At 40.6% G+C, this 25,711-nt stretch overlaps 1 protein-coding gene across 2 annotated transcripts; it reads left to right on the top strand.

Moving 5' to 3' along the window:
• On the top strand, positions 1–25,506 carry gne (glucosamine (UDP-N-acetyl)-2-epimerase/N-acetylmannosamine kinase). 2 transcript variants are annotated; one of them, XM_074663355.1, is made up of 14 exons: positions 1–168; positions 16,898–16,969; positions 17,060–17,208; positions 17,291–17,537; positions 17,628–17,835; positions 17,927–18,079; positions 18,175–18,387; positions 18,717–18,804; positions 21,359–21,569; positions 21,661–21,790; positions 21,874–22,095; positions 23,963–24,145; positions 24,238–24,354; positions 24,433–25,506. In XM_074663355.1, the coding sequence occupies exons 2-14, from the start codon at positions 16,937–16,939 to the stop codon at positions 24,666–24,668; spliced, it is 2,190 nt and encodes a 729-aa protein (XP_074519456.1). In that variant the 5' UTR covers positions 1–168; positions 16,898–16,936; the 3' UTR covers positions 24,669–25,506. The 2 variants fall into 2 exon arrangements, with proteins under 2 accessions (XP_074519456.1, XP_074519448.1); XM_074663347.1 differs by lacking the exon at positions 1–168 and adding an exon at positions 7,187–7,379.
• The last annotated feature ends 205 nt before the right edge of the window (positions 25,507–25,711 follow it).

Raw genomic sequence — 25,711 nt, 5'->3', positions numbered from 1 at the left:
TACACTTCACAAAACGAAGCCGCTTCGCCTGGCAGCCCAGATGCCCAATAAAGCTCTGCTGGTAACCGCAGCGAGCTGGATATTTGCTGAAAGCAAATATTAAAGAAGTCCCTGTAACCATCGATGGTTTCGGCATGACATAAAGAGAGGACTTCTGGGAAATTTAAGGTAATAAATGTTAAAAACTTGTCTCAAACAAAGCTCTAGTTAATGTTAGCTTCATAACTTCAGCTCAACGCGAGGTGAGGTTTGTCGGCTAACGTTAGCTCACTTTAACCGCTCCCGTTACTCACAGTGTTCACAGTTTGTGTTTGGGGATGATTTGGACATTAATACTGATTGTATTCTGCGTTGAAACTTCTAAAGTGGTGTATGGTAGTGGTGTGGTGGTGTTTGACATCTCTGGTTTGACAATGGGCCAGCTAGTCCTAGCATAACTTTGTGGCTAAAGTCAGGGAGCAGTCGGTCAGCGTACCCTCACAGGGCGGCGACAGTGGACGCGAAGTCCGTTCGTTTACTATCGCTTTCTATGGGGCGTGAGCGATGTTGTTCGAGGAGCCTTGTGGGACAGAGTGAATGGGACAGACTTCATTTGCAGAAAGCTTAATGTAAAGTTTTAACTGAAGCGTATTATGAGGACGCTGTATGACTGTCTGTTGGAGGGCTGCTACCGCGTCAGACACGCGAAGAAGTGAAGCGAAGGAGGTCTGTGACGGAACTCCAGATTTACAGATAGTGTCTACAGCGAACATCTTCTGGTTGGAAACTTGTGCTTATGTTTTGAGAAATCTCACCTTGCTTTCATTGTAATGAAAACACCTCACATTTGATTTTAACGGGATCTGAGAGACTGTGTTTCTGATGCATCATCCTCAGCTTCCCATTACTTTCTTGTCCCAGGCGGCAGCTAATGCAGTTGTCACTCAGCCGCGTATGACTACGTCATCACGCACCGCTAACATCTTCTCTGTAGCCTGTAGTACACACAGTACTGAACCTGTACAAAACAGTAGAGTAATAAAATATTAGGGAACAATTTTAGTGAAAAAGTTTTCCCACGATTGTTTTTTTTTTTTTTTCAAATAAATGTGAAATGTATGTATATTTTTCCACGTTTTTCTAGAAAAAAAAAACCTTAAAATAATTAATAGAACAAAAACACAAATAACTAAAATTAATTCATAGAAATACTGCTGAACGATAACAAGTGTTTTCTGCCCTTGCTTAATTTAACTGATTGATGTTTGTAAAATGCTCCATCTAAAAATCTCCTATTTATTCTCATATAAATAATTAGATATATTTGTATTTATAGTCAAGTTTGGAAAAAAAAAAACCTTTAGTTAACTGTGTCCTAATGGTCATTAGATGGCACTGTGTCATTAACAGACAAATGCTCTGCCAAGACCTGTCAGTCGTCCACTCTGTTGTCAGTGTTATCTCAAAGCCAGGCTCTTTACAGGCTGACTTTAAGAGATATCAGTTCTGAAATGTTATGTCAAGAAGGTTTGTTTTAAAGTAGTAAGGCTCAGAGGAGGAGAAATCAAATTTTCATTTTTGTTATGCTCTTACAACAAATCAGACGGCTGTTTTAGACTAATCAAATCTGACGTTCAGTCGCACAGGTTCACAGTAACTGTTTGAAGTGGTTTTATGACACACCTATTCAGAGTCATTGTGGGCACCTCTCTTGGTTGAAGATGTGTTTGCCCTTTTGCAAACACATTTTATCTACAGATGGTTAACGGTAGACACACGCCATCAGATCCGTGTTTGGTCTACTTTGACGTGGCCTTTTGTAAATGAGGATGTCCGGGCTGTGTGAACACCTGGAGTCGTTCAGTTTGTGCAGCTTTGGTTTCTTAAATTGCTTGTTGAAGCGCTTCCAACATTGACATACCCTCCCCATATATACAGGTTAGTCCACATATGTCTGTACATGCATTATATAAATATGTGTGTTATATATCAGGGTGTGGTAGGCATACATACGTTACATTGTATAGCTGACTGAGGCGTCTCCACTAGTTGGGACACAGGCTGATAATTAAGATCCTTTAAGGTGAAGTAGAAACAGTGACAGCAGAACATCAGTTCCTCATAACTTGAAAGCAGAACAGGAGTATACGATAGATGAGTTTTTCTAATATCAATCAGTTGTTTAATAATAAAAAAATAATTAATGCCACTTTTATCAGATTGTGAAGTAATTTTTTATTCATATCAGCAGCCCCCTGTTGTAATGTAAAATATTAACAAAAGCCTCCATGGTAACCTCAGAAATAACATGAGAAAACCAGGGATGGTCACGATTTGATACGATTTTCACATTTTTTTCTCATAACAGAATGAGGTTGCAGACAAAATATGACTGAAAAAGATCATTCTTATTATTCCGAAACAACGTAAGTTGAGAACTATGTTAGTCGAGGACCTCCTGTGCTGCAAAAGCCTATTACATATGGATCCGGTCTTTAAACAATGAGCAGATCCAGTCATTTAACGAGCAAATCACAAAAGTCTGATGCAGGAGTGTAACACCACATTATATAATAACACCCCAATATGTAATAATCTAATAAATATTCACCTCATTATGTAATAACGCTGCATTTTGTAATAAAATTCTTAAACGCAATATGTAATAAACTTTGTGCATTATGTAACAAGTTCTTACAAAATAAGGGTTCAGCAGAAAATCGGAAAATCTTAGTTTTAGAGACCAGTGACCCCTTGTTGTGGGAAAACACAAACAGGCAAGTCCAAAAAAGAGAGAAAAAGAACCAAAAAAGGCTGTTTCCTAAATTAATGTGCTGCCACTGCTACCATCGTTATCCTTGCTAAGTCACCTCAGGGTTGCTCGACAAATAAATATAGAAAACAGATGAAAAATTCATCATTTTGCTTTGTTTATTATAACATTTAACTTGTACTTTTATTTATACTTGAATTAAGGATGGAATATGCAATCAGCAGTTTTTTGAGTCAATCTCGAGGAACTTTTATTTTGATAGGGCAGGAGTCTGTGTTATAAAAGTTAATAAAGATTTATTTTATTAGTTAGTTTTATGGCATGTACATGAATCATTAAACTCTCCTTTCACTTCTTTGTGAGGTTTCCTCCTTTGAAAGAAATCCCTTTTGGAAAGTGAAGTGTTAACCACCTGGTACCTTTTTTGGTTTATAGAGGAAACAAGCTGTCCTTCAGGTCCCTGAACTTCCTGAATACACAGAGAATCAGAGACGTGGCACGCTGCTATTGGCTGCATCGGTTTTATAGTTGTGTTATTATTTGACCCGTGACCTCAGCTGTGTCTGATCAGGGTGAGTTATTTGGGGCAGTTAGAGACTCCCGACCAATCAGACGAAGGGATACAGTGTGTCAGTAAAGCCGAGGCCAATGTTCAACTGTGACTGTTGCTTATCTGTGTTGGTTTGTGGGAGTGTCCAGGTCTGGACTGAGGCTGATTGTTCCTGAGATGATTAACAAAATAAAAAGCTATGACTGCACAATAATAAATCCTTTCCTTACATTCAAAAACTTCAGTTTAGCAAAACAGAAGAGTCCAAAATCTGATGTTTGACCTCAGCTGTGAATTGAAACCAGCTCAGTCAGGCCAAAACTTTCCAAAACAAAAAGGTTTCAGCTTAAAGAGAAAAAAACCAAAGGGGTATCTATTTTTATTGTAAAACTGGACATGCTAGATTTTCTGGCTCCTGTTACCGGTAACTTAAGCCCCACTGAGAAAGGCGTAGAAAAGGTGGGGTGTGAAAACCAGAAAGAGAAGAATGCCTTGAAGCTGACTCTGTCCTGATAACATACCCCTGACAGCACTGAGAGGAGAGGAAGGGGAAATAATCTGGATACCTGAGCCGTACAGGTTTTTCTGGCTGTGCGTGGATGATGGAAAGCCGTAAGCAGAGTTCAGAATAGGGAGCTGATCTCTGTTTTATTTGCAGTTGCAAGTCATGCATTTTGTTCCATTCAGAGTCAAAACCGTGAATTTTTTTTAAACCGTCTGTTGTTAGCTTAGGGTGGTTCTGTTGTGTTAGTCATAATCATAAAAAAAAATCCAGACAAATATCGTGACTTGGTTGCTAAAATAATCCCACTGTAGACTTTCCCTAAACTCTTTTTAGTTTATGAAGAACTTTAGAACTAGCATACCAACCCAGTTTTACTAATTAAAATCCACCAAACCCAAGTCCTGATCCGATACTTGTTTTTTCTTTTGTCCTGTGTTTTACAGCTCTCATGAGATAGTACGAGACTACAGAAGTAAATATTAGAGTCGGGCTGCAACTAACGATTATTTTAGTAATCGATTACTCTGACGATTATTTTAGTAATCGATTACTCTGATGATTATATTTACGATTAATTGATGCATCGAAAAAAAGGATGAGAATGCACAGTAGTAAAATTGGCAAAACCAAACGTGTGTTGTTATTTGGGGTTGATGACTGTTGATTGCTCAAAAATATAGATTTATGAAGTATGAATAGTGAAATAAATAATTATGGAAAAACGTTGACGCTTTTGCTAATCGATTTTTATTGATTTTATCATCATTGCAGCCCTATATTACACACTGTATTAGGTTGTCACTTTCTTAAGATTTTTCTCTTTTATTGAAGTGTTTATTTCTTCTTATACTGGATCACAGCTTTAACAGACCTGTATTATCCTGAGCTGAAAAGTAAATGAATCAATCCAGTGTGCTGCAAGGCTCATCAGAAACAGCTCCAGTGAGGCAGGATGGGAAATGAAGTTTCTGAGTTGCAGGGCATATTACGTGAACCTGCATCCCTGAGCTTTTGGGATGTGTGTGGATATTTCTTCGTTTTTTGAACTCCAGAAACTGTGCTTGATGTTGTTTATGTATGTTAGGTCATATTGAACGCCTAGCGAAGAAGATCGTAGAGCATAAATGTATACATGTTTGGGTGTTGGTCTCTTTTGACTGACATTTAAGCCACATGGTTGCTAACGCTGAGCCGAAAAATTGTCAATAATTTGTTTGTTTTCACTTTTTTACACCATATGTCCCTGAAGAATTACAGTAGGATGCTGTGTTCTGTAAAAAAAAGCTAAGTATGGTTGTTCTACACATAGACTGTATATAGAGTGGACAGCGTGGCTCCACCATTCACCATTTTACGGTTTTTAATCCAAATTCCCCCGTCACAGGCGCAGCCAGAGTCTGAAGAGACTGTGAGGGATTCTGGGAAAATCTGAGTGGAGCTGGGTGACAAAAATAATAATTATATTTTTTTCTTTTGAGAGTCTAATCACTTCTTGACTCTACCTCCAGACATATTTTACAATCCCTGAAAAAATACACAAGAATGTCAGCTGTCAATCATCGTTAAACGTGATGTGAAGTCTCGTTTTTAACCTCTTATAACTAATGAAAACAAACTTTTCAGAAAAAAAGAGGACTTGGATACAAGACAGCCAAACGATATCATCAAATCACCACAACAATCAGACATGAGAAACATTTCTACCAGGTGGATTAATTTTTTAAAGTTTGACCACAGTCCATCTGGAATGACTGGGGAGACAGATTTTTTGACCTATACTGCAGCCAGCCACCAGGAGGAGCAGCTTTTGTGGCAACGTCCAGTTTTTTTCACAGTCTATGTCTCTACATCGAAGTACCATGCCTTAATTTTTCATTTTGATGCATTAGCAAGTTTTCCTAAACGACGGCTCAAACGTAACCTATCACGTTAGACGGACAGTTTCATTTATCCGCCACAGAATTATTTCACTAGTCCATCTGGGTAGCAGCTCTTCAGGTTTGTTTTCAGAGGCGGGACTTTTAAAAAAATCAGCAGCTGGTGATTGGACGACCGTTCTGATTAACACACTCACCACGGACCAATCCGCATCAAGCCACGGTATGATGTAGCTTATGTGAGCCGCTGCTTCTAAGAAACAATAGATGAACAACTACTGAATCACGAGAAACAGCTGTGAATAAGGCGTTACACGACAGCTTCCGTTTTTATAAATTTAACTTAAGAATCAAAGGAACGCTGACAAGTACAAAAGTCTGCTGACGTCACGTCTGCTCCCACAGCTCCCGCCTCTCTTCCCTGATTGGGCCGGTCAGAATTTAGCCGAGTGAAATCGTTGGTCATTGGAGCCTGGAGAGATGGACCTGCAGGAGTTCAGAAACTGAATCAGGCAGGTCCGTCTGCTCTGCAAGGTTAGCTCAAACGCAGATCTCCAGTCAAACATCACATGAAAACACTGGCACAGTATCTCGTTTCTGCGTGTTCAAGTTTCCTTTGCACACCAACAACTGCTCTCATTGTTAGTTTGAAAAAAATGAAAATCTCAAACTGGATGGTGACCAGTAATTAAAGATGTTTTGTTGCAGTTATTCTGATAATAATGCTTCATACTTATTCAGATGGTTAAACTGGAGCTGTTGGGAATACTGCCTGCTAGCATCACAGTGTCGTTAGCTACAGTCACCAGTTCACTCTTTGTGGTATAAATGATTTTCTGTTGGATTAAAGTTTTAACTTGAGTCCTTCACATCTGAAAGCAGAAATCAAAATGAAAATATTCTGTTTCCTGTGGATGAAGGAGAAGGGATGTATGGCTTGCCCTCAAAAGCTTGACATTTTTTTATATTACAATTTTTTTGTATCTGTTAAGCTAAATAATTGACTATTTATGACTTAATTGGCATTTATTGAGCTTGAAAGTGCCAAATCTAGATCACATCTGTATTTCATAACATTTACCAATGAGATGAAACTTTGATTAATTTGCCATTTACTGTTATAAATCAGTTTTTTGTCGTGATGCTGAAACTTTTTTATGACATGAAATTAAAGGAATGTTAAAGCCTTTCCCTCTGTGAGTGGGAAATTTCACACACACACACACACACACACACACACACACACACACACACACACCAAATATCTCTTTCTTCACATTGGAGTATTTAACACATTTCAAAATTATGATAAGGGTGGAGTGAGGCCGTATGTCACGGTTAAAGTGACACTCAAAGTTGTATCCTCATGAGGACACAGCCTTCATTTGTTTTCAATGGCAACCGTTCGGCCAATCAGGGGCTGGAATCAAAGCCAACCCAGCCCGTCTGCCTCTCAGCCCCTCCCCCAGCTCTATGTGTATGTCACCCTTCCTCTCTTGCTTCCTTTCTCTCCCCTCTCTGCTTGCTGGCTCGCATATGCCCGCTAAATGCAGCCGCGCTAAAGAGAGCAGTAAAAAAAGATAAACGGACTTCCAGAGAGAAAATACTGTAAAACAGAAGAGGGTGATTTTAGCCGGAGAGCCACAGGGACGTGGGATGGAAAAGCATCCGGGTTCATTGTTCATAAACCCTCATGTGAGTCAAGGAGCCTCTTTCAGTCTTCACTCCCTCTGATGTGCGTTTCTTTCTTCATCTCTGAGTCCTTCCTCGCGCTCGCTCTTATCATCACACCAGTCTTTCTGTACAGTAGCTGTGCTTCCTACCTTCCTTCCTTCCTTCTGCTGCTGTGTCATCCCTGCCTTTGCTTTCTGCATGCGTCCCCACCCCCCTGGTATCATTACTCTGGCTGCTGATGCTGTCTTGTGATGCTTGAAGTCACACTGGGCTGAATGGAAATCAGGTTAAACCACGGAAGCAGGAAAAAAGACGCCTGGAGCTAAATGTCACAATCTGACTGGGTTAAACTGGAGGAGGCAGGAGAAAGATGGTGTCGACAGAGACGATAGCCTCACTGGTTCGTCACGACCAGTGATAATTTAACAGAACTGAAACAGAGGAGCATTAACGTATGACATATGAGGATGTTTTCATACCTGGCACACCGGTGAAACTGTTAGTAGGATGCTTATCTACTTCACTTTGAAGGCGTGCTAGCGAGCTTCGTGGTAGCAATGAGAAAAGTTAAGAAGCCTGTTGAAATAAACAAACAACATCCTCATGAAACCCAATGAGTTATTTCGGTGTTGCAATCAAGTTCTTGTGGTTCTCCAGCATTTCAGAACATTCAACACTGTTCGTTTTCTGCTTCATTACAACTTTTACCGTCATACCGTTGATAAAGTGAGCTGAAACATGCTGGAAATGTCTGTCTGTGGTGTCGACAGATGTGCCTGATGTGAGGACTCTTATCACGGTTGAGTTGGCAGCTGTTGTTTCTGATAACCTCTGATGAATCCAGCTGATAACCGCTTTCAGAATGGGCCATGATCTAATAACAAATGCTAACCACATTACATAACAAGAGAAGAAGAATGCTCGTGATTCAGAAAGGGGGAGAGTTGCAGAAACTGTGCAAGACTGTAAAAAATGTAAACAAAGCATGCTAGCAAGACCTCATCCTGATTAGGGGATGGTACACTGTAAAAAATGAAATCTTACCAAGTGTTTTTGTCTTAACTTCAGTAAAAAAAAGTCTGCCAGTCAGGTAAGAAAGTGATTACTGACAGACACTTTTCTGTACTGGTCAAGTAAATGTGGCTCGTATTTAGTCTAAAAAAACACTTGGTAAGATTTCCGTTTTTTCCCTCATCAATTCCTCCGGTGGATTTTCTTCGCACAAAAAGTAGCTTTACAGGTTTTCTGTGTCAACAACATTTTTTTTTTGTTGAGTTTGTGAGTAAATAAATCTGAAATTGGATATCTCTGGACGTAAATAAATAAAAATAAGTTAAAAATTTTGCAAGTCACGTAAAATCAAAAGGTACCATGTTGAGGTACCTAAACGTATCTTTGTGACTGTGAGAGTGGAAGAGTAGGTGATTTTCCATGCTGGATGTGAACTTAGCATTGCAAGGTCATACATTGAAGAATAAATATGTTAAATTGAAAAAAAAACAACAACTTATTATTAAACAAATTGATATTTTTACTACATAAACACAAAGAAAGTACCAAAAATTGGTACCGTTGAGTACCAGTACCTATTGCCAGGTACCGTTTCGTTTCAAATGTAAAAGGTACCCATCCCTACGTGCTGCTGATGATTCAATAGCCACATATACATGGACCCAAATATTCAGCTTGCATTTGGTTTATTTGCTCAGACAGAAAGAATTTAACCTTTGTTTACACCTCATTCTGAAAGAAAAGAGCCAATCTGAATGGGCATTTAATCTGTTTCACAGGGTGGAATATTCCTGTCCCCAAACAGATTGAGGTATCATGTATCCACTCAGACGGAAAGTTTGTTTTTTCAGAGCATGCTCAGATATGACGTAAGACGCAACTAGAGACGTTCCTCAACTTTAAAAATGGCGGCGAGCCGTCAGCACTGGAGGAAAGTTTGTTTTTGATCCAAATATTGAAAGAAATGAACATAATTTCAAGACTGGACGGACGAAAGACTCGCAATACGGAGTATTGCAACACCGTGACAAACAAACTGTTGTCCTCCATCTTTGATAAATCTTGTGATGTTTACGTTTTTCTGCGCATGCCCCATTGACTATTCTGTTTGATTACAGCGGCGCATGTAGACCAGAGATTAGAATATTCCTTTCCATGTAAACTGGTGTTTTCGGAAAAGTCATTCAGAAAGAGGAAAAACTCCCCATGTAACCGTGGCTAGTGTCTCAAAGTGGTTAAAGCAATGCTTTAAGTTGTCTTGAACCTTTTCGTTGTTATGCTAAAGTCAGCTATAAGAACTACTCTCACCTTTTCTTTTATCTTCCTGTTTGATAACTTCCTAGGCCAAGTCCGCTCGTAGTCGGGTACCTGGGAAACCACTAGGGATGGGAATTGAAAGGAATATCTGTACTGAAATCTGCTAAATATCTAATGACATAAATATCCAATGAATGAATACTCGCAGATTATTGTTTTATGTTTTTTTTTTAACCATGAACAACAATAGGGTTCGTTGGATATGGCCCTCCCAGACCATAATTATAGACTATAGACATCCATTTCTTCTAAGAGTGAGAGGAAAAAAACGTAAATGGATATATTGGGATTATTTGTTTGACAATATCAAAATTAGGATTCCTTGTCAAAAAATAGTTTCCTTTTTCTAAATTCCGATTCTTCTCGCCGATACCGTTTTTTTTTTGTTTTGTTTTTTTTACAACTGACAGCATATACCTTCAATAGTCCAATCTTATTTTATCGAAAATCATTGAACAATACCTGTGAAACAATAAAATCTTTACATTTTAACTTAAACAACCAATAAAGTGTCCTGAGTTTTAGGTCTCGGAGCAAAAAGCAACAATGGCTGACTGTCAGACCTTCCTGGAGTTATATAAGATCAGTTTCATATGTAAGGATGGGCTGAGCACCGATCCCCTTAAATTAATGATCCATTGGTGTATTTCTGGAAAAAAGTTTCTACTTTTCTCCAGCAGAGGGTGAAATCTCTCCCTCTGACTCACGTGATGTCCATTTTATGGGAAGATATGGCTCCTGATACCGTCTGTAGACATCATCATCATCATTTAACATTTTCGTATGGTCTGGTGTTAAAAATGCAAACAAAAAATCGTAAACATTGAAGAATCGCAATTTAAACTGATTTGGCACCCTAAAATTGTAATAGAACCTAATCGTTAGAATAGCATATCGTCCCAGCCCTAATCTCTCCCACTCTCATAGATAATGTTCTCCGTGGCCTTCACCTTCTACTAAACTCAATGAGAGCATATCTCCAGTTAGCATTTGGGTTATTAGCAGGCTAATCTTCTCCGCTCTGGATTTGTCATGGCATGTGCTCACAGGGCTAGTTTCTAACGTGACGACAGACTGCCTCTGGTTCAGCATCAAACTAGTCATTTTATGGCAGGCAAGTTTCCAGACGTCACTTTTCTTGACCGGCATGTCCCATGTGTGGCAGATGGTTCTGTATCTGTTGGGTTTTTGCATTCAGTGTAATTGGATGTTCCTAAAGAGTTGCCATAGCTGCGGTTTTCGTTACTTATTTTCCTACCTTGGATCTGGTCAAGATTGCTAAAACTTCTCGACATTGTTTCTTACCAGACAGCAATAATAATGCACAAGGCAAGAAACAATCATTTACCAGAAAACATTCAGAGTTTTTTTTTTAACCGTGAAGGAGGTTATAATCTGAGAGGTGAAGACAACTTTAAAATAATAAGTAGACGCACAAACATTTAAAGTTTCTGTGTGTCTGTTATCGGGGTGAGCATATGGAACAGTTTCAGTGAGGAATTAAAGAAATGTTTGAGTAAAAACAAGTTAAAAAAAATGTACAAAATGATGATATTTGCAAGATACCATAATGAAGAGAATTAAGGAGTCTGAAAATATTATATGGTTATTATTAATAAGTTTATACTTCATCCCACTCCTTTTCGAATATGTGATGAGATAATGTCTGTTTGTATTTGTTTCTGTCTTTGACAGAAATTTCACTTTGACCTCATGTTCGAAATAAATTTAAAAAAAAATAAAAAATCTTCAGTTAGGCTTAGACAAAGAGTTGGGTCACACGTGTACTGTGTGTTCAAGTTATGTTGCCAAAAGCAGTGTAAAAAAGTGTATTCGATTATTTATACCCAACTCTCGAAAACCCCATATATTTTTATATATTTAGGCCTGCCGTCCACACAAAACTGTGGTTTTACGTCACCAAAAACAATGTTTCTGAAATCTCCAGTCAGTGTGAAGGTCTTGGAAAACTGGTTTCATGGTTTCATCCCTTCAAACAAGGAAACTGTAAAAAAATGAAGTATCTATGAAGGGAACAGCACATTATTAATGAAAACAATGAAACCACACAGAATTCGCATGAGACGCTGTTCCACATCTTGTAAATCAGAGGTCATTTCCTCCTCTGTACAGGCAGACTTATTCACAAGAAGTTTGCAGGTCGCATGAATTGACATCGTGAAGATTTATTTGTGACCCTTGTTTCCACTTTGCTCTTTCTTCGCTGGCAGCTGAAACAGCTTTGCATAGGGACTGGGTGTGGACCTCTGGATGTACTTCACGTGGGAGGCTGTTGAATCTTTGTCTTGTGTTAGAAAGACTGTGTGATGTGTCTATTTCTAGTAACAACACCAAAAACATCAATGTCACGTATTCACATGATCTTATTTGTAGATCCTGTCTGTTTTCCTTGTGGAGAACAATCACCCACAGAGTTTCAGCGGAGCATAGCTTTGACGTGTCACTGCTGGTGTTTTGACGTCAGCGAAGGACACAAATGTCTCACTTTTCCACTGTTTTCATTGTGGAAGTGGTTTGACCTGTTTGATTTTGTCCCATTGAGTCATTGTAACTCAGACCATTGTGTTGCGTCAAGGTTGAAATAAGGATTACTGTCGTACTGGTGTGACTTTTGATGTGTGAGCTCATGCGAATCGCTCACACCAAAGTCCTCTGCAAGGGCCGTGAAGTATGAGGAAATTCATCATTGGTGCCAGGGTTTTTTTTTTTTCCTCCTTTAATCTTTGTTTGTTATTCGTTCAGATGTCAATGACCCTTCATTCCTTTTCCAAGAGAGCAAAGGAGCAGAATAGAGAAATCTCAGTCAGTGGACTAATCTGACCTCAGGGGGGTTTGTAAATTCCAAACACTCAATCCTCTGAGGAATCTAACATCCCTGTGACTTCCAGCATCGACTCTTACATGTACGGCACACTCAGGAAAACCTTTGTGTTCTCATCTGTAGAGTTTCTCTTCGATTCTCTGGGATAATGTTTAGGAGCAGCAGATGGAAGTGTTTGTGTCTTGTTCACTATCTCCTGACTCCAATGCCACAGCCTTCAGGGAGTCTTGATAAGACCTGAGCCTTCGTGGATGTTAGTGTACACAACACCTTATACAATGCCATTAATAAAACCCTGCTGTGAGACAAGTCTTTGAACCAGGTGTGCCAGAAAGTCTTGTTAATGTTGTGCCTAGTTGACTGTGCTCAGGCATGTGTGAAAGGAAGTTTAAGGTAACAGGTTTAAATTGTGTTTACATTGACTTTGTCAGTTAAGGTCACAAACAAATGAACGGATCTTAATTTAAAGCAAATACAAGCAGCTAATGAAAACAGACGCGTTTTCGGCTTAAGGCTCTCATCAACGCCAGGTGGGCCGCCCCTCATCAGAACAGTCAGACGGAAAACCCAAATCAGGGTTTCCTCCAGGATTTTCTCAAACTGTGGAAGCTTCAAAAATATTTAACACAAAATTATTTTCCTTACCTAGTTACAAAATCTTTTTATTCAAAACTACTTTAAATATTGGACTGGATGGTGCAAATACTACATTTTCGTACTAAAAATCATAAACTGGAATATAATGGTTAAATAATCAAAGTTACTCATAGTTGTCAAAGTAGAAAGTGAAATTAAAGAAGATAAATGGTGATAATTTGTAATAATGTACAATCTGGCCACCCCCTTCCTATGTCACTGCCCTCACCGTGACACCCCATTCTGAAAGTCTGGGCACGCCCCTGCACAGAGGCACATAATAACAGTGAAATAAAAACTTCTGCTCAAGCTGACTTCATATACGGATAGAAACACTGCAATGAAGCGCAGAAAACGAAAGTTTACTCCCCACACACTGGATATTTATGATGTGACTTGCATCATTAGAGTATGTTACCTATAGAGCTAGATGATAACACAAACCTGTAAACACTGATTGATGATCAAAGTAAGCGTAGAGTCGATTTTTTTTCTAGTAGCTGTGTCTTATTGACCACGAGTGTGAGTTTTAGTCAAGGCAATTTTTGTTGCATGTACAAAATAAAAGTCCTGTACAGTATAATTCACATTTGGAACATTTGGGGAAAAAAAGCATAATTCTGAAGGCATGGTGGTTTTTATTTTGGCGTGGCGTTGCACTACGATCATTTGCATGTAGCTGAAACCCTGCCACACATTTAAATATCTGTTAATCCAGGAAACAGACAAAAATAGAAGTTAAAAAAAAAGTATAAATCACACAAGCATTATACATGTGACTCTTCTTAATTGGAATGTATGAAGACACATAGTTTTTTGTTGTTTATCAGTATCTTTTTAACCTGGTACCAATAGTCCTACATTTGGTTGGGTTGAGCTCACCTTCTCCACTTTAAAGCTCCCATATTCTGCTCCTTTCCTGCAGTTTAATCTGGATCATTGATGTCTTCATGAAATGGTAGTAACATGTTTTGGTCCAAAAAGCCAATAAATCAAGCACAGCAGCATTGTTTCCAGGCTCTCATAGCCCCTCTGTTCAGAACGCTCTGATTTAGTGGGCGTGGCCTTCATATGTAAATGAGCCACCGCTGATACCGCCCCGCTCTTCCACGTCACTGAGAGCGGCGCCACGAGCTCCGAGTGCACAATGTTTAGAAAACAGAGAAGCTCCTTTACCGTAACATTACAGGCTAAAACAACAGGCTAACTGCAGCTAAAGTTAGCATCCTGAAGCTAACACAGAGACAGGGGGGACACTGAGGAAAAGCTCTTCCATCTGCTCCACAGCACACAGCATTTAAAATAGTCACATTTCCAGGGTCCCAGGTTTGTTGGAGGATGGTTGGTAATGCGCCTGGATTCAGGACCAGTCTATTGGCTAGCCCTCTGTTGGACTGTCCAAAGTTGGAAAAGCAGTCGGCCGTGAAGTGACTAGCACACACATGCTCAGTTTTACTGAGTGTAGCTGGCGGTGATTTTTGCACAATATGGGACTTTTAAAGGTCACAAACCAAACCAAAGTCTATCTACCAACGTCTCACCAAACTTCATTTGGACTGTGCATGGGCTGCTTGTATAAAGCTAAGGGCGTATTCAGACCTGGACTGTTTGGTCCACTTTAAACGGACCAGGGTTCGTTTCCCACGCTGGTGCAGACTTTTCATGCAGGTGTGAATAGACACAAACGAACCCTGGTGCGGACCAAACAACCGGACCCAGACCCACTTTTTGAGGTGGTCTCGGTCCGCTTCCAAACGAACTCTGGTGCGGTTCGTGGTTCTCTGGTGCAGGTCTGAATACAAACCAAGGTCCATCTGAACTAACTACAGGATACATGCTCCTTTTGGGCCTATAGAGCCACCGTAACCTAACCGTCTTTGGTTCATACCTGATCCTCCGTCTTCTGTTTAGCCACGCTGTAGCTAGCATGTTGTGGGTCAGGACACGCAGAGCATAGCGCCTCCTTGCTGCGATCATTGGTCTTCCTGTTCCTAAATTGTAAACGGTGTTGTTAAGCTGCTTTGAAGGAGCTGCTCTTGAAACTGAAAATGATTTTGCAGCTCTAATAAGAGCACAAACACATGTTTACCTCCATTTCCAGGTCTGTACTCTGTGTGCCGCCCTTTGTCAGTGCTGTCCAATGAGAGCACTGATTGTCACACACGTAGATGTGTTTACAGAATATAGTCCACTTGATAAAAGTACAATCTGAATACGAACCGCACCAAACGGAAAAAAAAAAGTCCGCTTTTGGTCCTGACCAAACAAGTGGACCAAAAGGACTTTTCTGGTCTGAATACAGCCTAAAACTCTGTACAATCTGCAGAAACTCAACAACTCTAAAAGCTTTGAATAAATGGATTTATCAGGATGTGAAAATCTGAGAGTTAGAAAAAGCTAGGGGTGCACTGATCAGAGTTTCTGGTCCATCACTGATCTTTAAAAAACCTTGACCTGCCGATATCAATTTGGGCGGATACCGATTTTTATTTTTTTATTCTCTATAACAGACAGCATATACCTCCAAAGTTCCAATCTTATTTCATTGAAAATCTACAGTCTCTACAGTTTCATTTAGCACATGCTTTTGTCTAAAGTGAGGTACAACACAAGCAAGAATTTAGACAGAAGAAAAAATCTAGTTAGTGCGACAACATTGCTAACAGTTATTCAGCTGTAGGTGCTGCTTTTTTATTGAACAATACCTGTGAAACAATAAATTCTTTATGTTTTAACTTAAACAACCAATAAAGTGTCCTAAATTTTAGGTCTCAGAGCAAAAAGCAACAGAGGCTGGCTGTCAGACCTTCCTGGAGGTTTATAAGATCAGTTTCATATGTAAGGATGGGCCGATCGCTGATCCCCCAAGTTAAGGAAATCAGCACCGATTGGTGCATGTCTACAAAAAAACACATCAGAGGACACAAGACGAGATTAAAGTGATGGAGTAGAGCAGAGAATATAAAATACAGGTTTAAATGAGGGGATGCACGAAACATCTGTATCAATATCGGTTATGGCCGATATTCACTCATTGGCTGCCTTGGCTCTCAGATTGTGTGTTTTTTTTTTTTTGGTATCGGCCAAAATATTCCTAGTTCAAATAGTTTGAATGTGAAAAACAATCCTGAGCCTGCCATAAAAACATCCTGATATATTTTTCCCATATCGCCCCCTAATGGAGAACATGTTCCTTAGTCTGAAGCAGAGTTTGCTGATGCACAAAACTGCAGAAAACTGACCCCTGATCATCTGGGCTCAGAGACACCTGAAGGACAGGTGAGGTTTGATTTCACCAGCCTGTCACACGTGTGTTTGAGCACACGTCATGACTATTATTACAACAAGTGGAGCGTTTCACAAAAATTAAACCAACGTGATTATTAGATCTCACAGCGTCCCTTGATTTGTCTCTGGTATTCAAACCAGCATCCTCTGAGTTAATCATCCCCCACTGAGAGTCATTTCCACCTGTCATGTGACCAGAGTGCACCAGGTGTGTGTGACCTTTGCCCTGCCACATAAAGCCCCGCAGCATGTTTCCATCCACATGAGAATGTGTTGTTGGAGCACGTGTTGTTAAATGTAGATACATCAGCGCAGCTCTGTTGTGTTTTCATGCAGCAGCCTCTGAATATGTGGAGGGCCCGAGTGAGTACGAGCTGAGGGTGGGTTTAAAAATCAGGTTTGACAAACAGCTTTGGACCTCACCCCCTCCTGTTTCTCTTTCCAGGAGCTCTACTATCTGAAAACGCAAAGGAGCAAAGACAAGATGGAGAGGAAGAGCATGGATGTGGAGAACCAGGTACGGATAGAAATCGTGTATTTGGAGAAAAGGATAAAATGTTTTCATCAGCTGATGGTTTCTGTTTGTGTGCGTTATCTCTTTTTGAAGTGTCAGAGAAAGCTGAAGGTGTGTGTAGCGACATGTAACAGAGCAGACTACTCCAAGCTGGCGCCCATCATGTTTGGGCTCAAATCCAACCCTGAAGACTTTGACCTGGAAGTTGTGGTGCTTGGCTCTCACCTCATCGACGATTACGGGTAAGAGTGGCTGCAGCATAGCATCTGCATTCATCGTGAAACCGCCGCCTCCTTACCTCTCCCGTCACTTTCCTCTCTGCAGAAACACTTTCCGTATGATCGAGCAGGACGACTTCGACATCAGCTCCAAGCTTCACACCATCGTGAGAGGAGAGGACGAGGCGGCCATGGTGGAGAGCGTCGGGCTGGCGCTGGTGAAGCTCCCTGATGTACTCCACAGGCTGGGCCCTGACATCCTCATCGTGCACGGGGACCGCTTCGACGCTCTGGCTCTGGCCACGGCTGCGGCGCTGATGAATATCAGAATCCTTCACCTGGAGGGAGGAGAGGTGAGGACGCAGGGGTGGAAAACTTCAGAGGTCTTCCTCATCCCCTGAGACCACACTGTAAATAAAGTGAATCAATCGATGCTTTTGCAGGTGAGCGGTACAATCGATGACTCGATCCGCCACGCCATCAGTAAACTGGCGCATTATCACGCCTGCTGCACGCGCACCGCAGAGCAGCACCTCATCGCCATGTGTGAGGACCACTCTCGCATCCTGCTGGCCGGCTGCCCTTCATACGACAAGCTGCTGTCCACTCATCGAAGAGACGACTACATGGATGTGATCAGGAGCTGGCTGGGTACGTGGGGCCACCGCTGTATGACGAACATACCACATGAAACGTTAGTGTTATAAATATACGGATTGTGTCTTGATTATTTGTGTTGCAGGCGACAAAGCTCAGAACCACGACTACATTGTGGCTCTGCAGCATCCGGTTACCACTGACATCCAACACTCCGTCAAGATCTACGGCCTGATGCTGGACGCTCTGGTCTCCTTCAACAAAAAGACCCTCATCCTCTTCCCTAACATCGACGCAGGTTAGCTCCACTTCCTGGTTCTTCAGTTCATTCTTTTTCTTCACTTTTACCTCACACTCTGTCCCCTCTGTGTGTGTTTGTGTGTGTGTGAACAGGAAGTAAAGAGATGGTGCGTGTGATGCGTAAGAAGGGCATCGAGCAGCACCCCAACTTCAGAGCAGTGAAGCACATTCCCTTCGAGCAGTTCATCACGCTGGTGTGTCACGCCGGCTGCATGATCGGGAACAGCAGCTGTGGAGTACGAGAGGCCGGGGCGTTTGGGACACCTGTGATCAACCTGGGCTCACGGCAAACTGGCAGAGAAACAGGTGGGTGTGACGGAAAAGAAAAGTGGTGCTCACTTCTGGCTTTTTGGAGGAAGTTTGCACAGAGTTTGAAGGAGGAAGTTGCAGTTTGGACAGAGTTATTCAGAAATCTGGATAAAAGGCACGTTTGAGTTTTGCAAAGTGCGTATGTGACCCATAGATGGTGCTGGAACATCACTGTGTGCCTCCTTGCTCTTTCACATGAAGAATGCAGAAAAGTCCCTTTTTATTGTGTATTCACCCCTTTGTTTTCTTATCAAAAATGAAATACTTCATGATTTTGTTTTGTTAAATCAAACTGGTTCAAGGAATCTGTCTTTCTCTTTTTTCAGGGGAAAATGTTTTACACGTGAGGGACGCAGACTCGCAGAATAAGATCTATCACGCCCTGGAGCTGCAGTTTGGAAAGAGATACCCCTGGTAAGACCTCAGGGTGCTCGGTTTCAATTTGAAAAAAGCTTTATTGGTGTGACAAATGGATGTTTACATTACCAAAACAAGTGTGACAGAGAAGAAATGTACACACAGTTAAACACACTTAAAAGATCTGCAACAAGCATGCAGTGCAAAGGGAATAAAATAAGATAAACTAAGAATATGAATAGAATTAAACCATCTCTCTGTTTTTCTAAAATGCCTGATGCCAGTCTTAAATACTTCACTCAGAGGTCTTAAACTTGGAGGCTGCATCAGTGAGTACTGCCTGTCCAGACTTTTACTTTTACTTTAGGCTCTGGTGTGCGATTTACTTACCTGACCTAAGAAAGAAGTGCCACAGAATAACAATCCATAACATTGGAAGCCTATTTCCACTAGTTAAGGAAAATAAAAATAAAAAAAATAAGTCAAAAAATTATGAGATAAAGTTAAAACTATGAGTTAAAAGGTTAAATTATGTAATCAGAATTCATAATCGTAAAAAAAAATCAAAATTATGAGATAAAAAGTAAAATTATATGAGCTGAAAATTTATAATTGGGAGATAAACAGTACAAATTATGAGATAAAGTCAAACTTATGAGATAAAAAACCAAAACTAAGATAAAAAGTCAAAATTCTGACATAAAATGTTGAAATTTTGAGATTAAAAAAATCAAAACTAAGAGATAAAAAGTCAAAATTATAAAATAAAGGTCCAAATCATGATAGAAAATTTTGAAAATAAGAGATAAAAAGTCAATTATAAAACAACAAAATTATGACATAAAATGTCGAAATTTTTAATTAAAAAGTCAATTAAGAGATAGAAAGTCAAACGTATGAGATAAAAGTCAAAATTAAGAGATAAAAAGTTGAAATTATAGGTTAAAAAAAATGAAATTATGAGATAAAAATCAAAATTAAGAGCTGGAGATACATAACTATGAGATTTATAGTCAAAGTTAAGTCATGAAAATTCATAATTTCTCTCCAAAAAAGAAAAACGTTTTTTTTTATTCCCTCAAGTAAAAAACACCTCTGTTTTCTTCCTTAAGAAATCAATTTCCCTTTTATGGGGATTTTAATCCTTGTGATTTAAATAGTCTGCATGCTAGCTATCCAGCCTGGGACTTTGGGTAAGGGAAAATTTATTAAAGGTTGGCTTGATGATGTTTGTTAGGTTTGCAGTTCAATCATCTCATATATTTATAGTGTTTTTGGCTTTAGATTTTATTCAAAGTGGCACAAAAAGTCTGAAAAGGTCTATATAAACAGGACCAGCTAAAGCCTGGGCACACATCCTCAATCCCTGTGAGTGAGGATCCTGGTCCTGGTCCCGGTCCTGGTCTGTCCTCCCATGCAGGGCTTATGGTGGTTTCAGTCTGTCATCAGCTTTTTGTCATAGCAGTGAACAAATGTATCAGCTGTGTTTGCTTATTGCTGTACTTCCCCGAGCAGGTGTGGGAGTTTGTGGACATGTGGTCTTTATACATCGTCTTCCTCTGGTTTCTTTCCATTGTTTTTACAGAGTTAAAACAACAGTAGGAGCAAGCTTTGCTCTTTCCAGATCTAAATGTGTAACCAGTAAATCATCATGTGCCTCCTCAGCTGGTACATGTTTGCTAAAGCCATTGTTTTGTCCAGTCCTGATTTGCAGACATGCTAATTTGAGGTGCTCTGTGGTTGAGAGTGGTGGCTCCTGTTTTTCCCGACAGACCAGTTTTTTGTTTTGGACGACCATTACGAAAAAAGCCACAGTGCTTACATCGACAGACCCCAACCAAAGATCACTATTTTAAAATCAGACTCCAAGATTACTCATACATCTATCAGTCTGTACATGTTGTACAGTTTCAATCAATTTTGTAATAATGTGATCCACTTAATTTATAGAACACATTTAAAAAAACAATCAAGTTTTCCAAAGTGCTGCACAGTAAAAATCAACTAAGAGGATCAATAAAACCTATAAAAAAAATTGAATAACACATAAAAACAAATAAGAGCCAAAAAAAAGAAAGGAGTTAAGACCATAAAAGACATAAAAGGACAGATATCTCACAACTCTAGTGCTGAATTAAAATCCAAAAAATGAAATAAGTTTTAAGATGTAATTTAAAAGTCAGTAAGGTTGGGGAGGATTTAATTTTGAGGCGAGCAACTGCATTTTGGACGAACTGTAAGCGTGTGAGGAAAGCCCAGTTAACACCAATGTAGAGAGTGTTACAGTGGCCCAATTGTGTTGAAACAAAAGTTTGACTTGTTTGTTTAAAATTGATAAAAATAAAACAGATTTCATCTTGGATAAAAGCCTAAAAACTGGATTTAACGACTGAATTTATTTGTTGATCCAATTTAAAATCGCTGTCAACCTTTACAGATTTAAAGCTCTGGGTTTAAATAAGGGAAAAGAGGAAATGATCAGTTTTATTCCATTTTCATTGAAAATTTAAAAAGCTCAGAGCCATCCAGTCTGTAAAGTCTTTAAAACAGTCCAGCAGACGTTTAAGAGAGCTGGGAATAATAACACCGCTGTATTTCTGTTTCCCATCAGCTCCAAAATCTACGGCGACGGTAACGCAGTGCCTCGTATCCTCAAGTTCCTTCGTACCATCGACCTGGACGAACCCCTCCAGAAGACTTTCTGCTTCCCTCCGGTCAAAGACTCCATCTCCCAAGATATCGATCACATCCTGGAGACGCAGGCGGCTCTGGCTGTCGACCTGGGAGGGACCAACCTCAGAGTGGCTATCATCTGTCAGAGGGTGAGCTGCACCGACTGGTCCTCTTTGTGAAAATCTAATTTGAAATACTGAAATACTACATGAACAACGTCCTCCTTCATTTTCTGTTCAGGGTAAGATCATCAAGAAGTACATTCAGCCCAATCCAAAAACCTACGAGGCCAGGATGCAGCTCTTGTTAAAGATTTGTGCAGATGCTGCGCGAGACGCCGTCGGCTTCAACTGCAGGTTACTCGGTGTCGGTAAGAAGAAACACACTCCTCATCAATCCTCATCAAGTCCTCATAAAGGCATACACTTTGGTCTAAAACGCTCTCCCTCTCAGGAGTGTCCACGGGGGGACGTGTGAACCCACAGGAAGGCGTGGTCCTTCATTCCACAAAGCTGATCCAGGAGTGGTCCTCTGTGGATCTGAGAACTCCCATCTCTGACGCCCTGCACCTTCCCGTGTGGGTGGACAATGACGGCAACTGTGCAGCTCTGGCTGAGAGGAAGTTTGGACATGGGAAGGGGGTGGAGAACTTTGTGACTGTCATCACAGGAACAGGTGAAGACTTTAGTCATGAGGTTGTTCAGTCTTTTGTCAAAGTTACACAGATTTCACAAGAAGCTACGTTAAAGAAAAAGACGGGCTACAGTTCTACAGTTTCATTTAGCTGACGCTTTTGTCCAAAGAGACAGAAGGGTAAACTTAGTTAGAAAATGTTTTTTCCCCATGTAGAATAATGTGTATTGAATAACATTCAACAATCAGAGCTAAATATTGACTAAGAGCTGGATCTGAGACCCCCTGACTCCTTCTCCCCCTGAGGACAAAGAGGAGAAGCCTCAGATTAAGGTCTAAGTGGTCCCTGAACAGATGAGTCTTCAGACATCTCTGAAAGTAGGAAGAAGGAGTGTAGACCTGGATGAGGGACCCAAGTCAATGTTATGTAAGCCAGAAGAAGAGTTTTGAATTTAATTGGAGCTGCTACTGGAAGCCAGTGAAGAGAGATTAAATGCGAGGTGACGTGCTGTTTTGGGCTGTTTTGGCCAGACGTGCTGCTGCATTCTGGGTAATCTACAGAGGTTTAATGTACACACAAGAAGGCAATTCATGAGATCACAAGGGCCTGTACCAGAAGCTGTGTGGCCTGTTGTGTCAGGTAGGGTCTGATCCTCCTGATGTTATAGAGGGGATATCCACAAGATCAAGCAATTGAGGCCTCATGAGCCTTAAAGGTCAGCTGGTCATCAATCATGACACTGATCTGTGGTTGAACCCAGGGACAAGCAGGAAGGACAATGAGCTCAGTTTGGGACAGATTTAACTGAAGGTTCCTTCATCCATGCAGAGATTTCAGCCAGACAGAGATATCCAAGCCGGGACGGTTGTGTCGTCAGGTGGAAAAGAATAGAATTGAACTTTATTGTCATTGTAACAAGCACAACAAAATTGAAGTCACAGCAGCAATCAAGAAAACCAAAGTAAGAAAGAGTATAGAAAGTGTAAAAAGCTCCATAAGAAAACAGATGGTGACAGCTTGTCCATCATTGTCCAGTCAGCCAGCCTCCACCTCCACAGGGTCCAGGACTGAGCTTCTTCAGCAGTCTGTTCAGTCTCTGTCTCCTGGATCCTGTCTGCTCACAGCAGGTGAAGCTCTTCACATGTGGCCTTGGTGTCTGCTGTTAGCTCTGTTAGCCATGTCTGTGAATAGCATGATGCTACTCTGCCTTCTGGTATTCCCTCTGTTGCTGGGTTAGCACAGCTAGCTCGTCCATCTTATTGGAGATAGATCTTACGTTCCCAATAACGATGGATGGAAGGACAGGTCCATGTCCTCACTTCTTAGCTCACACCTGAGAACCAGCACGTTGTCCTCACCTCCTTCTCCTCACCTTGTGGGGAACATCTGGCCTAGCACGGGTTAGCATTAATATGCTACAGGTTGCTAACAGCTGATTTCACATGTAAACAATGTAGCCATGGTTACATGTAGGATCTCCAGACAAACACAGGAGAAAAAGTAGTAAAAATATCGCTGAAGACACAAAAAGTTTGGTGTCCATGACCAACAAATGAGCCATACAAAGTAATGATCCACTCCAAATACAAAGATGACGAAAAAATACAGGAAACGGACAAAGAAGAAAGAGCTGCTGTAAAAGGCAGCCACAGCCAACAGGGCGGCGCCTAGCAAAAAAAAAGCTGAGTGTCATCAGCATAGCAGTGGTGGGATCTGCACCAAGTGAGGTGGTGTATAAGGAAAAGAGTAGGGGCCAAGCACTGAGCCCTGGGGTACCCCTTTTTAAGTGTTGTTGATGTGTCAGTTGTTTTAGTTACAGAGCCTCAAGATGACAAAGGCTTTGTGAAATTCTTTCAAATTAAACTGCTTTGGTTGAAGAAAGTTAATACCTTGTGTCTGTGTGACCAGGTGTTGGAGGAGGCATCATCCATCAGAACGAGCTGGTCCATGGCAGTACCTTCTGTGCTGCAGAGCTGGGTCACATTGTGGTGTCGCTGGACGGGCCTGAGTGTTCATGTGGGAACAGAGGGTGCATAGAGGCCTTTGCGTCCGGCATGGCTCTGCAGAAAGAGGCCAAACGGCTGCACGATGGTGAGATTTTTGTTTATTGTTGTTTATACAGGTTTATACAGATTTCCTTCTGAAAAACATCTGTAAACTAACTCCATTCTTGTTTCTTTCAGAGGAGCTGCTGAAGGTCGAAGGGATGGACATAAATCTGGCTGAGCCAATCACTGCAGCACACCTCATCCACGCAGCCAAACTGGGAAACCCCCGAGCTGACGCTGCTCTCAAGAAAGGTGAGACGTCTAAAAGAGCATGATAACAGAATATCTAACAGAAGAGAGAGTCTAATTAATCTCCTTCCTCCTTCACAGCCTCCACAGCTCTGGGTATTGGCATCGTCAACATCCTCCACATGATGAACCCCTCTCTGGTGATCCTGTCAGGGGTCTTGGCCTCGTACTACCAGGCTCCGGTGCAGAACGTGGTCTCTGAGAAAGCCCTCATCTCTGCTCAGAACATCAAGGTGTTGGTGTCGTACTTGGAGGAGCCGGCTTTACTCGGGGCAGCTAGCATGGTGTTAGACTACGCAACCAGGAGGATATACTAAGAGACTGCTGGAAAATCTACTCTAGCAGAAGCCCATCCAGGGGATTTTTATTTGAGGCCTAAGAAAGACGCTTAAAAAAACAATCATGCCAGTGCCACGATGATAATATATTTTTAGAATATCCAGGTGTGCCAGATGTTGGTATCAAACCAGCGATACGTCTCCTGTAAAGTGGGTCCAAAGCAGGGGCCAGACACCCACCTTTCTTTCTTGTCTTACGTTGTTGAAGTGAAATCAAGCTGGAGAGCTGGAAATGACCTGTTAAAGGAGTTTTATCCACGCTGCTTTGCGACGTAACGCCTGGTCAAGGCTTGGTTCGAATGTGACCAAAATATCTCTGAAACATTCTCCTCTTGCTTTCCCTCCATTCTTCCGTTTTTCATATATTATTTTTTAGAATTTCATACTGACTACTGGGGTAAGAGTTTCCGTTAATATGTTACATTTCTATGTTTTTTTTTTGGATTAAATTATTGGAGGAAAATAAGTGCAGTGAGAAAAAGAAGCTTAAGTCTCGAGTGAAATTGAGGAAATAATTTAACTGGAGTATAATAACTTAAATGTGCTAAAATATATGCTGAAACATGGCTGCTACTCAAAGATGAGAAAAGAGATGAGGACCGGTTTTTATTTGTTTTATTACCACAGACCTTACGAACTTTAAAGCTAAAGTTTATTCACGCCTTGTTGAGATTTTCTGCATCTTAAAGATATCTTCTTTTTTTGTACGCAGTATTCTATTTAATACTGTGCTGTATGTCCTCAATGTTACTTTTAAATTAAAATGTTTTAATTTGGTTTTGTTTCTATCCAAATAAAATCTTGTTTAAGAAATTAACTTGGAGTTGATGATTATTTTGGGGAGAAAAAAACTTGTTTGCATTTTTAGTAAAAATCCTTTGTTTTTATGGTTTCATGTTTTAAAATGATAATTTTTCTTCTATTCTGCATGCTCTGAGTCAAGTGAGAACTACCTTCTCGTCACCTGAGCCCTGTGTTAATAATTAATCTCCTGCACATACTTAAGAGTGTACACACAACAC

This window comes from Halichoeres trimaculatus, unplaced genomic scaffold (assembly GCF_033239565.1).
Source record: "Halichoeres trimaculatus isolate MK-OKI-2021-1 unplaced genomic scaffold, fHalTri1.1 fHalTri1_scaffold_2, whole genome shotgun sequence".
In the NCBI taxonomy this organism is placed as follows: domain Eukaryota; kingdom Metazoa; phylum Chordata; class Actinopteri; order Labriformes; family Labridae; genus Halichoeres; species Halichoeres trimaculatus.
This window is presented reverse-complemented; position numbering and strand designations above follow the sequence as displayed.

Excerpts from the sequence above, each read along its gene's own strand:
- gne (XM_074663347.1), top strand. The coding sequence starts at position 7,341 with ATGGAAAAGCATCCGGGTTCATTGTTCATAAACCCTCAT. Across the intron at positions 17,836-17,926 it reads TGTGATCAGGAGCTGGCTGG|GCGACAAAGCTCAGAACCAC; the intron begins GTACGTGGGGCC and ends TTTGTGTTGCAG. Across the intron at positions 18,388-18,716 it reads GCAAACTGGCAGAGAAACAG|GGGAAAATGTTTTACACGTG; the intron begins GTGGGTGTGACG and ends CTCTTTTTTCAG.